This window comes from Cervus canadensis, chromosome 8 (genome assembly GCF_019320065.1).
Source record: "Cervus canadensis isolate Bull #8, Minnesota chromosome 8, ASM1932006v1, whole genome shotgun sequence".
Taxonomy (NCBI): domain Eukaryota; kingdom Metazoa; phylum Chordata; class Mammalia; order Artiodactyla; family Cervidae; genus Cervus; species Cervus canadensis.
The window spans coordinates 36,548,115-36,561,770 of NC_057393.1; the positions used below are offsets into that span (position 1 = coordinate 36,548,115).

The 13,656-nt window shown below is 41.0% G+C and overlaps 2 protein-coding genes across 5 annotated transcripts in view; one reads left to right on the forward strand and one right to left on the reverse strand.

The window, feature by feature from the left end:
• The window catches only part of MARCHF5 (membrane associated ring-CH-type finger 5), a 53,467-nt gene extending 44,444 nt beyond the window's left edge, over window positions 1–9,023 (reverse strand). The window contains exon 1 of the mRNA XM_043476012.1: window positions 8,833–9,023. Coding sequence (XP_043331947.1) covers window positions 8,833–8,867 — 35 coding nt within the window. The 5' untranslated portion in view covers window positions 8,868–9,023. The remainder of the gene's footprint in view (window positions 1–8,832) is intronic.
• A 55-nt stretch (window positions 9,024–9,078) lies between these two features.
• CPEB3 (cytoplasmic polyadenylation element binding protein 3) overlaps window positions 9,079–13,656 on the forward strand; it is a 190,719-nt gene continuing 186,141 nt past the window's right edge. The window contains exon 1 of one of the 4 annotated variants that reach the window (XM_043476008.1): window positions 9,079–9,190. The gene's annotated coding sequence lies outside the window, so the exon portion shown is untranslated. Of the gene's footprint in view, window positions 9,191–9,253; window positions 9,490–13,656 lie in introns of those variants that run through there. The other 3 variants (XM_043476010.1, XM_043476007.1, XM_043476006.1) reach the window with 3 other exon arrangements.

Genomic DNA, 13,656 nt, shown 5'->3' on the forward strand with positions numbered 1-13,656 from the left:
TATTTGAAAAAAAAAAGTTAATTCTATGTGACTTTAAACTTAAATTCAAACATTTTCCAATTATAAATCCTTCTTGATAGCAAAACTTATAGTTTGAGGAATACATATCTAGTTTGTCTTAAATCTAAGAATATTCAAGATTTCTCTGAGATTAACTTGAACGTACTAAGTACGTTCACTATTTGATGTCAGAAGAAATACATTTAAGGAACTTACAGTCTAGTTAAGGAACAAATATATGCAGAGAAGAATCACATAAAAACAACCACACAGAACATTAAGTGTCAAGAAACAATGTTGGTGACCAGCTAATACAGAAATCTGATGATGACCATAAGAAACACAGGATGAAACAGCTGAGGTTTCATGAAAAGGCAGAACTACAATTGAGATGACAATCAGGGAACGAAAAGAATAAGGTTATCTGAAGTAAGGATAATAGCATAACCAAGCTTAGAGAGAGAAATGAGCATATGGCCATGGACCATGAGAAAACCAATGTAGTTGGAGCAGAAAAGTTTTAAAATAAAGCTAGATATTACAAACCAGTTGGGAAAGGATGGATGACAAAGGTAACCTACTTCATAGGGTTCATATGTGACTAAACCAGTTTATATGGTTAATTATTTAAAAAGTATATGGGGAAAAAAGGGGAGGAAACTTTACTTATCAATAGAATATTATGTCACTGGTACATAAATTAACTAGTATGGTTATCTAATAAAACAGCTGACAGTAAAGTCTATCTTTGCAGACTTAAGACTCCAGGTATTTATCTTGGATTATCAGAAAGATCTGGAAAATCTGCCCTAGAGACTACTGTGAGGAAAAATGGAGGGTAGCAGAACAGAAGAGTTCCAGAATACAGGAGTGAAAGCAATGAAACAAGCTTTAAAAATTGTTATTGTTGTATTATATATGGTGCCTTACCAATGTATTTGCATGAGTGTTTTAAGGAAAGAGAACATGTCCTTAATTCAAAACATGTTTAGTGAACCATGCAAGGAATGCCTAAATTTAACAATGGAAAAAACTGTAAACTGCTTGATTTGTCTCAGGATTAAAAGTATCACATCCCATGTATTCTTAAACAAAAACTATACCATCAACTAAAAACCCCTTTATGTCTGTCCACCCAAGTGGAATGGAAGTTAAAAGTATCTGAATTTATCAAAGAGCTACCACAATTATTAACACATTATGAAAGGGGAAGAGAAATATACCACAGTGAAAGCAATCATTTATTGAGCATATATTCATGCCATGCTCTTTATCTCTGATCTTCATAAAGTCTGCACACATAATTATTTTCCCCCTTAAATAAGGAAACAAAAGCCCAGAAAGGTTAAACAGTCTGTCCAAGGCTTGATGGTTAAATAGAAAGGCATGAATGCAACCTACGCCTCAACTCTAAAACATCAGATTTTTGTAAGTTATATGCCATTAAAAAGAAAAAATCAGCTTTTTTCACTGCACCATACTGCCTTATGGATAATGTATTCTGAGAAATTTTTCCATTTCTCATTTTTAAGGAAATTATAGTTAGTACAAGTCATTATGTGTTTCATTTTTGCTAGGGTACTTTTAAGCAGCCATAAGGAGGTTTCACTAGAAATCTAAACCTCTTACAGTGTACCCTAATGTGCCATATAAATGTTTCCACCTCTCATAACTATGGCATATAAGGAGCTGGGAGGCATATATATATATACGGCATGTAAAGAACTGCTACAAGAGTCTGAAGAAGAGTGGGAAATAATTCTGGCTGAAATAGTCAGAAAAGCTTTATAAATGAGGCAGAAACTAAACTGGATCTTGAAGAGTGGGTAGAATTTTGAAAGACAAGATGTTGAAAAGAATACACGACAGTGTGCATATCAAGCTGGCCTGGGCAAAAGATGTATACACACGTACCTCACGTACTCACTTTTAAACAGAAGCAGAGCTTTAAGAAGGTAGCTAGTGCCAGTCATGTACTCTGTGTCTTAAACATACTAGAGAGCACAATAAATATGACTATGAAGGGTCTTGAAGGCCAAGTTAAAAAATTTTGAACTTAACCTTAGTAAGCAATTAAAAAAATACAGGTTTTGAACAAATGAGATATTTTTAAAATGGTGCTTCAGCAAGATTATTCTAAGCACTGATATGTCAGAGTGAAAAGACAGCATGATTCAACAGTGTCGCCAATGTACATTCCCCTTCTTGAGAAATGGAACAGTTTCTGTTCTCAGTGAACTCCCTCTTGAATGTGCATGGTGATGGTAATAAAGGCTCTGAGACATGGGATTGATGCATTAAAAAAAATTATAATTCAGAGTGATGTACTATAATGAGTACATAAAGGTTCTATGGAAATTGTGGAAGAAGTAACTCACTGCCTGAAGGAGATGTACAATGCTTCAAAGTGATAATTGAGCTGAATTCTAAAGATGGTTCAGAGTCAGCCAGGTGTCAAAAGGGAGGAAGTCCTCTAAAGCAAAAAATAAGATATACAGCAGAATATATTCAGAGGACAATGAAGTGCAGTGCAGAAGAGTATGGTTAAAGTAGGTTAGGGCTGGACTGGATTAATAGAGCTAAGTCTCTTCACAAAGTCTTGAAAGTTTAGAATTTATCCTATTGGTAATGTACAGACTGGCATGTTTTAAAGGATGGGAATGACATGATTATAACTGTGCTCTGGCCAATTCTGGTACTACTCTGTAAGTCAAACTGGAAGAGAAAAACTGGAGTCAGAGAAAGAAGAATCTATAGTATTTGATAAGCAGATGGATTTAGAGAGGAAAAAAAGCAAAAAAAGATGTAGGTTTTATGACTGGTAGATTAGAAGAATGAGTCAGAAATTGGGAAGTCAAGATAAGTAAAAACCAGGGAAATAGCAGTTGTTTAGTTTTAGATAGGTGAAGACACTAGTAATACTGTGTATACACAAATGGAAATGTCTACTGGGCAGCTGGAAAGCAGACATTAAAATGTGGGAAAGAGGTCAAGAATAAAAACATACATTTGGGAGTCAATCAAAGGTGAAAGTGAGATAGTAAGTCATAGAAGTATATCTACTTTTCGAAGAGTTACATGCTGAGAACTGAACCATACTTAAGTGATTGAAGACAGTAAGTGATATGTAAGAGAGGGAAAAAGTAAGACAGACAAATAATACAGCAGACTAGAACACAGTTTCAAGTTAGGGAGTGGAGGTCACCAGTTTCAGCTTCATTAAATACATGTCAAGGACATGAGGACAAAGGAAAAAAGTCATTAGGTTTACTGATTAAGAAATTATTAGTAACATTTAATATACTTTTAGTAGAACTACGGACAAGAAAGGTGGATGAAAGTCAAATTACAACGAGAAGTAGTAAGAATCTAAATGTTACTAGAGTAGTTCAGTTCAGTCGCTCAGTTGTGTCTGACTCTTTGCGACCCAATGGACTGCAGCACGCCAGTCCTCCCTGTCCATCACCAACTCCCGGAGTTTGCTCAAACTCATGTCCACAGAGTCAGTGATGCCATTCAACCATCTCATCCTCTGTCGTCCCCTTTTCCTCCCAACTTCTAACTTTCCCAGCATCAGGGTCTTTTCCAATGAGTCATTTCCTCGAATCAGGTGGCCAAATTATTGGAGTTTCAGCTTCAACATCAGTCCTTCCAATGAACATTCAGGGCTGATTTCCTTTAGGATGGACTGGTTGGATCTCCTTGCAGTCCAACGGGCTCTCAAGAATCTTCTCCAATACCACAGTTCAAAAGCATCAATTCTTTGGTGCTCAGCTTTCTTTATAGTCCAACTCTCACATCCATACATGACTGCTGGAAAAACCACACAGCGGTGACTAGACGAACCTTTGTTGGCAAAGTAATGTCTGCTTTTTAATATGCTGTCTAGGTTGGTCATAAATTTTCTTTCAAGGAGTGTCTTTTTATTTCATGGCTGCAGTTACCATCTGCAGTGATTTTGGAACCCCAAAAAATAAAGTCTCTTACTGTTTCCCTATCTATTTGCCAGGAAGTGATGGGAACAGATGCCATGATCTTAGTTTTCTGAATGTTGATCTTTAAGTCAACTTTTTCACTCTCCTCTTTCACTTTCATCAAGAGGCTCTTTATTTCTTCTTCACTTTCTGCCATAACGGTGGTGTCACCTGCACATCTGAGGTTATTGAAAGCTCTCGCAGCAATCTTGAATCCAGCTTGTGCTTCCTCCAGCCCAGCATTTCTCATGATGTACTCTGCATATAAGTTAAATAAGCACGATGACAATAAACAGCCTTGATGTACTCCTTTCCCTATTTGGAACCAGTCTGTTGTTCCATGTCCAGTTCTAACTGTTGCTTCCTGACCTGCATACAGATTTCTCAAGAGGCAGGTCAGGTGGTCTAGTATCCCCATCTCCTTCAGAATTTTCCACAGTTTGTTGTGATCCACACAGTCAAAGGCTTTGGCATAATCAATAAAGCAGAAATAGATGTTTTTCTAGAACTCTCTTGCTTTTTCGATGATCCATACTATGAGTATCCATACTCATATCACGAGTAGTATGTTAATACAATAGATAATATATGTATACTCTTTAATTGCTGAATATCACAGAATTTAATATTTAAAAAAGTAAATTGCAGACTGATATATTTAAATTTTAGAAACAAAAACAGAACTGTGAATTACATATAGTATATATAAAAGCATTAAACAAAAACTGGAAGAACATAAACCCACTTATGATAGCGGACTGGGGATGGGAGAAGATATGGGACTGGGGGATAATGGCCAAAGGGGACTTTATCTGTAATGTTTCTGCTTTTTATATAGAGATGGAAGCAAATACAACTAATTGCTAATGGTTCTTAACTCCAGGTATTGTTCTGTAAATGTAAAAATGGGATTGTAATATGATTGAGGAAAGATGCCAAAGAGAATGAGAAGCTGCTTTAGTGGAGGCTAGAGACAGTTTAAAACTCAGAAGGTAATACAGCTCAATCCTATGGGGACATCTACAACCTCTAAAGGGATGTCCATGTTGTCGGTAACATCCTGTGAGAGAGGATTCTAACTCACTTGCTACTGCAGGAGGCCTGTGGGGAGCAGATTATTCTGTCAATGTTCCTCCCATCTGACTGTTCTGGGGACAATGACTCCGTTCCTTGCCTACTCACCATGTGCGATTAAGTGATGCAAAACAACCTCAACAAATTCCTAAGTGTTCAATGTGAAAGGGGTACACAAAAGTCAAGTTTCCAGAAGCATCTCTCACCAGGCTTTAAACCTGAGGTCCATTTCTGCAGTTTGTTTACAGTATTCTTTGTATTGTCTATACATTTAATCCTCATTTTGAGAAGTAAAAGAGAAAATGAGAAAGTATAACGGTGACAGAGTAGACATAACAGACTTCTTAAAAAAGTATGGCAATGAAGGAAAGGAAAAGAAAATAAGATTCAGAGAGTCTGATGTAAACGGTTTAAATTTATGAATGGTTATAATTTCAGGGCAATGATTTGTGACCCCCAATCATTCATGACATTAGAAAACCACCCCCTTACCACCACTCTCAATTTAAAAGGTTCAGATGATAAATTTACATAAAACAGCTGCTTACTGTTTATAAAAATGAAAGGCAATCAAAATATATATCTATATAGACTCTTTCCAGCTGCAAATATGGCAAGAATAAAATTTATTTTAAGATAAACAATTGCTAAACTAGATTTACTTATTCACAAAGGAAAAGCAATTGAACGTCAGCTCTTAGTAAGCTATTAATTAAAAAATCGTGAAAGACTGAATGTATAAACTGAACATACCATCATGTTTGTAAATATAATCTTTATTTTATTTGACATCTGTGGAACACAAACCTCACTAGAATTAAAGCTCCACATGAGTATTTCTGCTTATGTTCACTACCACCATATACTGAGGGCTTAGAATGGTACTGGGCAAATGGATCAATATTTATTAAATCAATTCAATGAATATAAACTTAATAAACTATTAAAATATACTTAATCTTAACCTAGAACCGAAACAATGTTATATATATTTCCTTAATCTTCTCAAGGATAGAACTTGTACTGAAGAAATAAACAAAGCCAAGTTTCTGAAGTAAATTCTGTCCCTCAAAAATTGCCACCCAAAGACCAAGCAAGGGGGAGGCAAATTCAAGCAAGAATTCTGGGTCCTAACAGGTTGACATATTTTAGTCTCTTGAACTTGTCAGTATTCTTCAAATGAACCCATCAAGTATCTCTGTATTCAACTTGCAAGGGGGCTAGCCCAGATTAAGATGATAGTAAATACAAAGGAGATGGGGGATACGGTGTGTGTGTGTGTGTGTAAATAATATTTATTCATTTGGCCTCATGTGTCTTAGCCCAATGCACACAGGCTTATCTCTAGTTCTAGCACTCAGGCTTAGTTGCCCCGCGGTATGTGGGATCTTAAGTTTCCCTAACAGAGATCAAACCTACATCCCCCGCACTGGAAGGCAAACTCCCAATCACTGTACCACGAGGGAAATCCCAGTTACACTAGAATCTTAAGTACCTTCTGTGTGCCTAACATACAAATAGCATTTTATTGTTGTATAAAGTACTTATACAGAAAGACTGTACAAGAACAACAACAAAATACTTACACTTGTTCTTATTTATACAGTCCTGTAAGGTAGGACATTACCGTTTTTTAAAGATGATGCAGAACCTCAGAATTTAAATCCAAAGTCATATAGCCAGTAAGTGGCAAAATGAGAATTTCAAGATTTCTGTCCAAGCTTACCTCTCTAAAAAGTACTATCCCTTATCATGAACTAATCACTTAGGGTTTAGGGCAGTGGGAATTCCCTGGTGGTCCAGTGGTTAGGACTCTGCTTCCACTGCAGGAGGCCCAGAGTCAATCCCTAGTTGGGGAACTAAGATCCCTCAAGCCGTGTGGCGCTGCCAAAAAAAAAAACCCTTTAAAAATGATTTTCAACCACAACAAACATCTGGAAAGCTTTTGAAAATACCCATGCTCAGGCCCTACCCTCCAGAAATCTGTGAACTAACTGGTCCTGGGCAGAGTCAGGTATCCATCCATATGTTAAAATACTCCTCAGGTGATTCCAACATGGAGCCAGGCTGCAAAATGATCTTTGAATATCATCTTAAGAATCTACCTTGAGATATGTCAAAAAGGTAGAGAAGATGAGGGAAGCCAGTATTATAGTCACCTGTTTCAGTATATGCAGCCAGAATTTCCAAGTTTCTGTTGAGACATCGTAAATGTCTTGCTGGCGCTCCTTGGGTTTTTTACTTTTATGCAAATCTCCAAAGAGTGTATGAAAGCCAGATCAGTTTTTGGACACAAAAGTCAACTACATAAAAGTGAAAGCAGCAGGCTCTCAGAGGGGGTAAAAATTAATTACAAAATACCCAGCACTAAAATAGGGTCTCTGATTGGAATTGGCAGTGGCAGAAAATCGTCTCCTCTGGGCATATTTCAGTAGTCCTACATAATTTGCCAGTATGGTAAATTATTAGAACACTACACAACTGGGGAGAATGACAAAAAGTTCATGCATTTGCTCATAAAAGTATTTACTGATGACTTGCTTTGTACAGGGGGTTGAAGAATTTGAAATAATGACGCGTAAGTTTCTGCCTTCCAGGAGCTTGTAAACTACTTATATAAAAAGGGAGTAGTCAATACAACTTGACCTGAATGCTCTCCTAGAACAAGGGCTGGATTAATTACTGGGTCACCCCAACTTAAAAAAGTCAGTACCATGATTTCTATCAACTTAGACGTCTCAAAATTCTAAGCTCCAAAGGAAATGTCTGTCACTCTGGAAGAAGACGGTACTTTTGAGTGATTTGTGTTCTGGGTGTGATCCAAGCATAATTTTATTGGGTATAATTTCATTTAAGGGAGGCTCTTCATTTAACACTTTCCAGTTGGATTCATTCTCAGTACAGAGCTCTACCACACACTGAACTGGGTGGCGAGTGGTCTATTGAGAGTTGTAGGCAACGAAAACATACATTAGCCAATAACATTGGCGTTGCCAGGAAGTTATATCCTTAGTGGAAAATGTGGAGTAAGGGTCTCCAGAAACTCGTGGTAGAACCCAGAGACTAGAATTTCAACAGCAGAGGGCTCTGCAGCCGATTTCACAGAAAGTTTTACCGACTGGAGTCCCCCCCCAGGAACTTGCTCCATGACAAGATGAAACTTTCTCAGGGAACTCAACGCATGGTAAAATACGAGAAATGTTCAGGGTTGGATTTATGTCTGTTTCCCATAACTTCTACTCTGGTCTGACCGTTAAAGTCCCTTGAGGATACTCTTGACCTTATAGTTTGGGGTTGGGGATACGGAGGAAAAGAAGAATGAAGTTTGCCTATTAAATTTTCCAAACGAATGCTTATTTTTCCTTGGCTTTTGGAAAGAGTGTTAAAATTGGAGGAGGATCATTCCCCAGAAAATTAGTTTGGGTCTTCCTGCCAGTGACATCTCGGACAAACACGTTACAACACAGTTTGGGGGGGAGGGGAGAAGGACAGTGAGAAAAAGAAACTAATTCTCTGGGTTCACACAAGCCCCTCTCACTTCGCAAAGGCGTTCCGACGAAACTAGAGGCCACTCCTTAACTAAGTTTCGCTTCAAGTCTACGCACCCAGGCCGCCCGCTCCGTCCCCCCGCAAGTACGGCCTCCAAACTTTCGGCCCCTCGCCCGGCCCCCAGGCCGTAGAACTCCCGGCACGCCGGGCTCCGCTCCGAAGAGCCCCGAGGCCGGGCGCGGCAGGGCCGGAACGAGGGTCAGCGGCTCGCGTCCTCCCCAAAGGCTGCCCGTACCTGTCCAGCATCTGCTGTAGGGCTTGGTCCGGCATCTTCGGCGGAGCCGGCGCACTCGCCTCTCCGGTGAGCCCGGTCAGGGCCGGGCCCAGGACAATAGCACTGAGAGGCGGCGGACTAGGCCTCAGTCCGGCGGCAGCCGCGAACCCGCCACCCAGCCTCCCGGGGCGGCTCCGCGAGCCCGGCGGTGGCGGTGCGCGGCCCGCGGGCGTCCGGAGGAGGCAGTGGGGAGCGAGGAGGAGGAGCCTAGGGCGGGGAGACGGCGATCGCGGCCGGGGTTCCTGCCCGTCGGCCCGGGGTTCCGGTCCATGGACCGCGGGGGCCGAGTTGCTGCCGGCGGAGGAGCTACCTCTGTGAGGTAAGAGTCACCGCCTCCGTGCGCGCTGGGGTCACGACGCAAGGCGGCCCAGAGCAGCCTGGGAGATGTAGTCCTCGGACCGTCCCCGCTAGAGGCTGCACAGCCCGCCCGGACCACCGTCGCCGCGCCCGCCGCCGCCCGGCCGGCGCCCTCCCGTTTCCTTCCTCCAGGGGGAAAAATGTCCTGCGGGCCGCTTTCCAAGAAGCAGCAGGATGTGCCGCTCCACTGTCAGTAGCATCAAGGTCAGCTCTCCCTGCCTGTTTTCTCTCAGCTCTGGTGCTCAGGTGGGACCGAGCCAGGTGAGGGGTGGGATCTAAAGGGCCATTTCTCGGCGGGGTCTCCAGTCCCGGCCGCGGCGTCTGGGTGGGCCGTGGCGGGGGTGGGGGTGGCAGAAAGCGTCTTCGGAAGCCCTCAGCGCTGGGGCCAGCCTCTGCAGCGTCTGAGCCCATTTCGGGGAGTTACACAATCCCCGCAAGGGGTCGGATGCTCTAGTGCGTGAGCTTATTCCTGAGGGGTCGGGAGGGCAGGGGCTGCCTTGACCAGATGGTTCCCACCCGAACCTCTCAGGGTGTATCTCAGGGCGGGGGGAGAGGGGTGGGGTGTGTGTGCGTGTGTGTCGGGGGGAGATTATTCCCTTCCTCTCTAGGAACCTTCTAAAATGTGCCTGGGCTTTCAAGGGCTCGCCGATAGTCTCCAAATGGAACATGGTCGTGAATAAACAGCTCTTGCTTACTCAGCTGTGGGTTGTCAGGGGTGTTTGTTTCTCTGTCGGCTGCTGGTCAGTGTTAACCATTTCTAGTCGCCTTGACACCTCCAAGCAGGTGGATGCGTGTGGGGGAGAGATCAAAAGGAAAAAATCATAAATCGCTCGTTGAGTTATTCTCTGACGCTCTAGGGACAGCTTTGGCGGGAGGAAAAGAGCTGTTGGCTAAAAGGAAGGCGTCTTTTGGACGACCTGTGGCGTTCTCTAGTGCTGTGATTGGTAGAACGTTTGGTAGTTTCCCCCTGATTGTGCCTAATTTCTGCCGCAAGATGTTTGATTTTTCTTTACATTAAAATGTGTTTTTAAAGCTCTTAGTTTTTACGTAGCATTTTGCAATCAGCTCTTAATTTCTTGCTTACAGTCTGCTTCCTGAATATATTTGAGCTAGAGTGTACATCGTCAGGAAGAAAAATAAAAATAACACGTGACCAGAAGTTATTTGGCCTCTGCTTTCTGAAAGATGCTTTTATGAAAGACTTCGGGAATTTACACGACTGATTATAATTAATGTTTCACCCTTTTCTCATGAAATGAGAAGCAGGCCCATGACAGGGAAGGGAAATAAGTAATTTATTAAGGCGTTTGAGATTTTAAATTCCTATTTATTACTACTTCTACTGGGTAAGTCTTCTCTTACTGTGTGTTTATCTGTTAAAGCAATTGTCAGCCAGAAGGAAATGGATACATACATGCTGCTCAAAAAACAGAATTTTATTCTAGCATATTGATTACATAGATTAGAGCAGACTCCATTTAATTTTATGACGTACATTAAAAGGAATTTTCACCTCATCTTAGAATTTCTGTTTGAACTTCAAACTGGAAAATAATGTGGTACAGTTCTATTGCTAGCAAAGTGGTGTGCAGATTATCCTTTTTTAAAAAAAATTATATTAGCATTTTCATGAAAATTCTGCTTCCTGGCTGTGTCAAAAATCCTTTGAAATAGGAAAAAAAACTTTCTGTTACTCTTCTTAAGACTGTTAGGGAAAAATGAAGCAATTAGCACCTGACCTAGTAATCCCATTCCTCAGTATCTACCCAAGAGAAAAAAAGATCTATATCTACACCAAGACTTGTATGCCAGCATTCATAGCAGCATTATTCCTAGTAGCCAAAAAGTGGAAATAACCGAAATATCCATCAACTGATGAATGGATAAACCAGTAAATCCTCCTGTACAGTAAATCTGCCTGCAATATAGGAGACACAGTTTTGATCCCTGGGTCCGGACAATCCCTTGGAGAAGGAAATGGCAACCCACTTCATTATTCTTGCCTGGAGAATCATGGACAGAGGAACCTGGTGGGGGCTACGGTTCATAGGGTTGCAAACAGTTGGACATGACTGAAGTGACTGAGCATGTACACACACACACCCAAAATGTTATTAGCTGACAACAAGGAATGAAGTTCTAATACATATGACAATGTGGATAAATCTTGAAAACATGTTACGTGAAAGGAGCTAGTCATGAAACACCACATATTGTATGATTCCATTTATATAAAATGTTAAGAATAAATTCATAGAGACAGAGTAGATTAGTGGTTGCCAAGAGCTGGAGGGGCTGGAGAGAAATGGAGAGAGATTGCTAAAGGTCATGATGTTTCTTTTGGGGTTGATGAAAATGTTCCAGGGTTAGAATGGTGATGATTACACAACTTTGTAAATTATATTGCAAAAATAATATAAAACAAATTTAGATTCTGGTGATGCTGACACAAATCTGTAAATAGACTTTAAAAATTTAATATGAGTTAATTTTATAGTATGTAAATCGTTGTTTGGTTGCTAAGTTGTGTCCAACTCTTTACGATCCCATGGACTGTGGCCCACCAGGCGGCTCTTCTGTCCTTGGAATTTTCCAGGCAAGAATACTGGAGTGGGTTGCCATTTCCTACTCCGGGGTATCTTCCCATCGCAGGGATTGAACCTCCGTCTCTTGGGTCTAGTGCATCTCCTGCATTGGCAGGCAGATTTTTTACCACTAGCCCCACTGTTTGTCAACTTAATTTTCCTTGGCTTTAGGATTTTCAGATTAGAATTAGAATAACTGGAATCATAATTTATTCTGATTCTGAAGTAAAAAGTTCTTAATTGCTTAGATCTCAGTTTGACCCCCTCCAAATAAAAAGTTGAAATGCACTTACCTATTTTACATAAAGATTTATGGTAAATGATATTTAACCAAGAGATTAATAGCATGACCACAAAAATATTTTCCTAAGTGTTATGTTTTGAATTAATCTACTGAAAATATTTAAAGATTCTCCCAACCTTGTAGGATTAGGATCAATAATGTGGAGTTATCCTAAAGAGCTATGAAATGTATTAATAATTTTATAATGGATTTAGAAATATCTGAGTATAGAACTGTAGGATATTTAAAGTAGTATATTACTTTAATGTTCTACCCTGACACTTGTTTTGAACTGTCTGCCAAGGTATCCTAGAGACAGTCCAAAGAAATAATATAAAATATCCAGGTGTCCTCCAAGGAGAATTGTCAATTGCCAAATTTGCTGATAAACTGCAGGTTGAGTTCACACTGCAGGTTACAGAATATTCTTCATTAATTTATTTAGCAGACATTTACAGAGTATTTGTGATGTGCTTGGGTACTCTAGTCACAAATTAACCAATGACTACCCTTTAAGAACAAAGGAAAGCTATGACAAACCTAGACAATGTGTTGAAAAGCAGAGACATTACTTTGCTGACAAAGGTCCATATAGTCAAGGCTGTGGTCTTCCAAGTGGTCATGTACAGTTGTGAGAGCTGGACCATAAAGAAGGCAAAGCACCAAAGAATTGATGCCTTCAAACTGTGGTGCTGGAGAAGACTTCTGAGAGTCCCTTGGACAGCAAGGAGACCAAACCAGTCATCTTAAGGGAAGTCAACCCTGAATAATCATTGGAAGGACTGACGCTGAGGCTGAGGCTCCAGGATTTTGGCTACCTGATGCGAAGAGCCGACTCATTGGGAAAGACCCTGATGCTGGGGAAGATTGATGGCAGAAGGAGAAGAGGGCATCAGAGGATGAGATGGCTGGATGTCATCACTGATGCAAGGAACATGAACTTGGGCAAACTTCAGGAGATGGTGAGGGACAGGGAGGCCTGGTGTGCTTCAGTCCATGCGGTCACAAAGAGTTGGACACGACTAAGTGACTGAACAACAACAGAGAACATACAAACTACCTAACGATCAGTCAGTTCAGTTCAGTTACTCAGTCGTGTCCGACTCTTTGCGACCCCATGAATCGCAGCACACATCACTAACTCCCGGAGTTTACTCAAACTCATGCCCATTGAGTCAGTGACGCCATCCAGCCATCTTATCCTCTGTCGTCCCCTTCTCCTCCTGCCCTCAATCCCTCCCAGCATCAGGGTCTTTTCAAATGAGTCAAATCTTCGCATGAGGTGGCCAAAGTATTGGAGTTTCAGCTTCAGCATCAGTCCTTCCAATGAACACCCAGGACTTATCTCCTTCAGGATGGACTGGTTGATCTCCTTGCAGTCCAAGGGACTCTCAAGAGTCTTCTCCAACACCACAGTTTGAAAGCATTAGTTCTTTGGCGCTCAGCTTTCTTCACAGTCCAACTCTCACATTTATACACTGGAAAAACCATAGCCTTGACCAGACGGACCTTTGTTGGCAAAGTAATGTCTCTGCTTTTTAATATGCTGTCTAGGTTGGT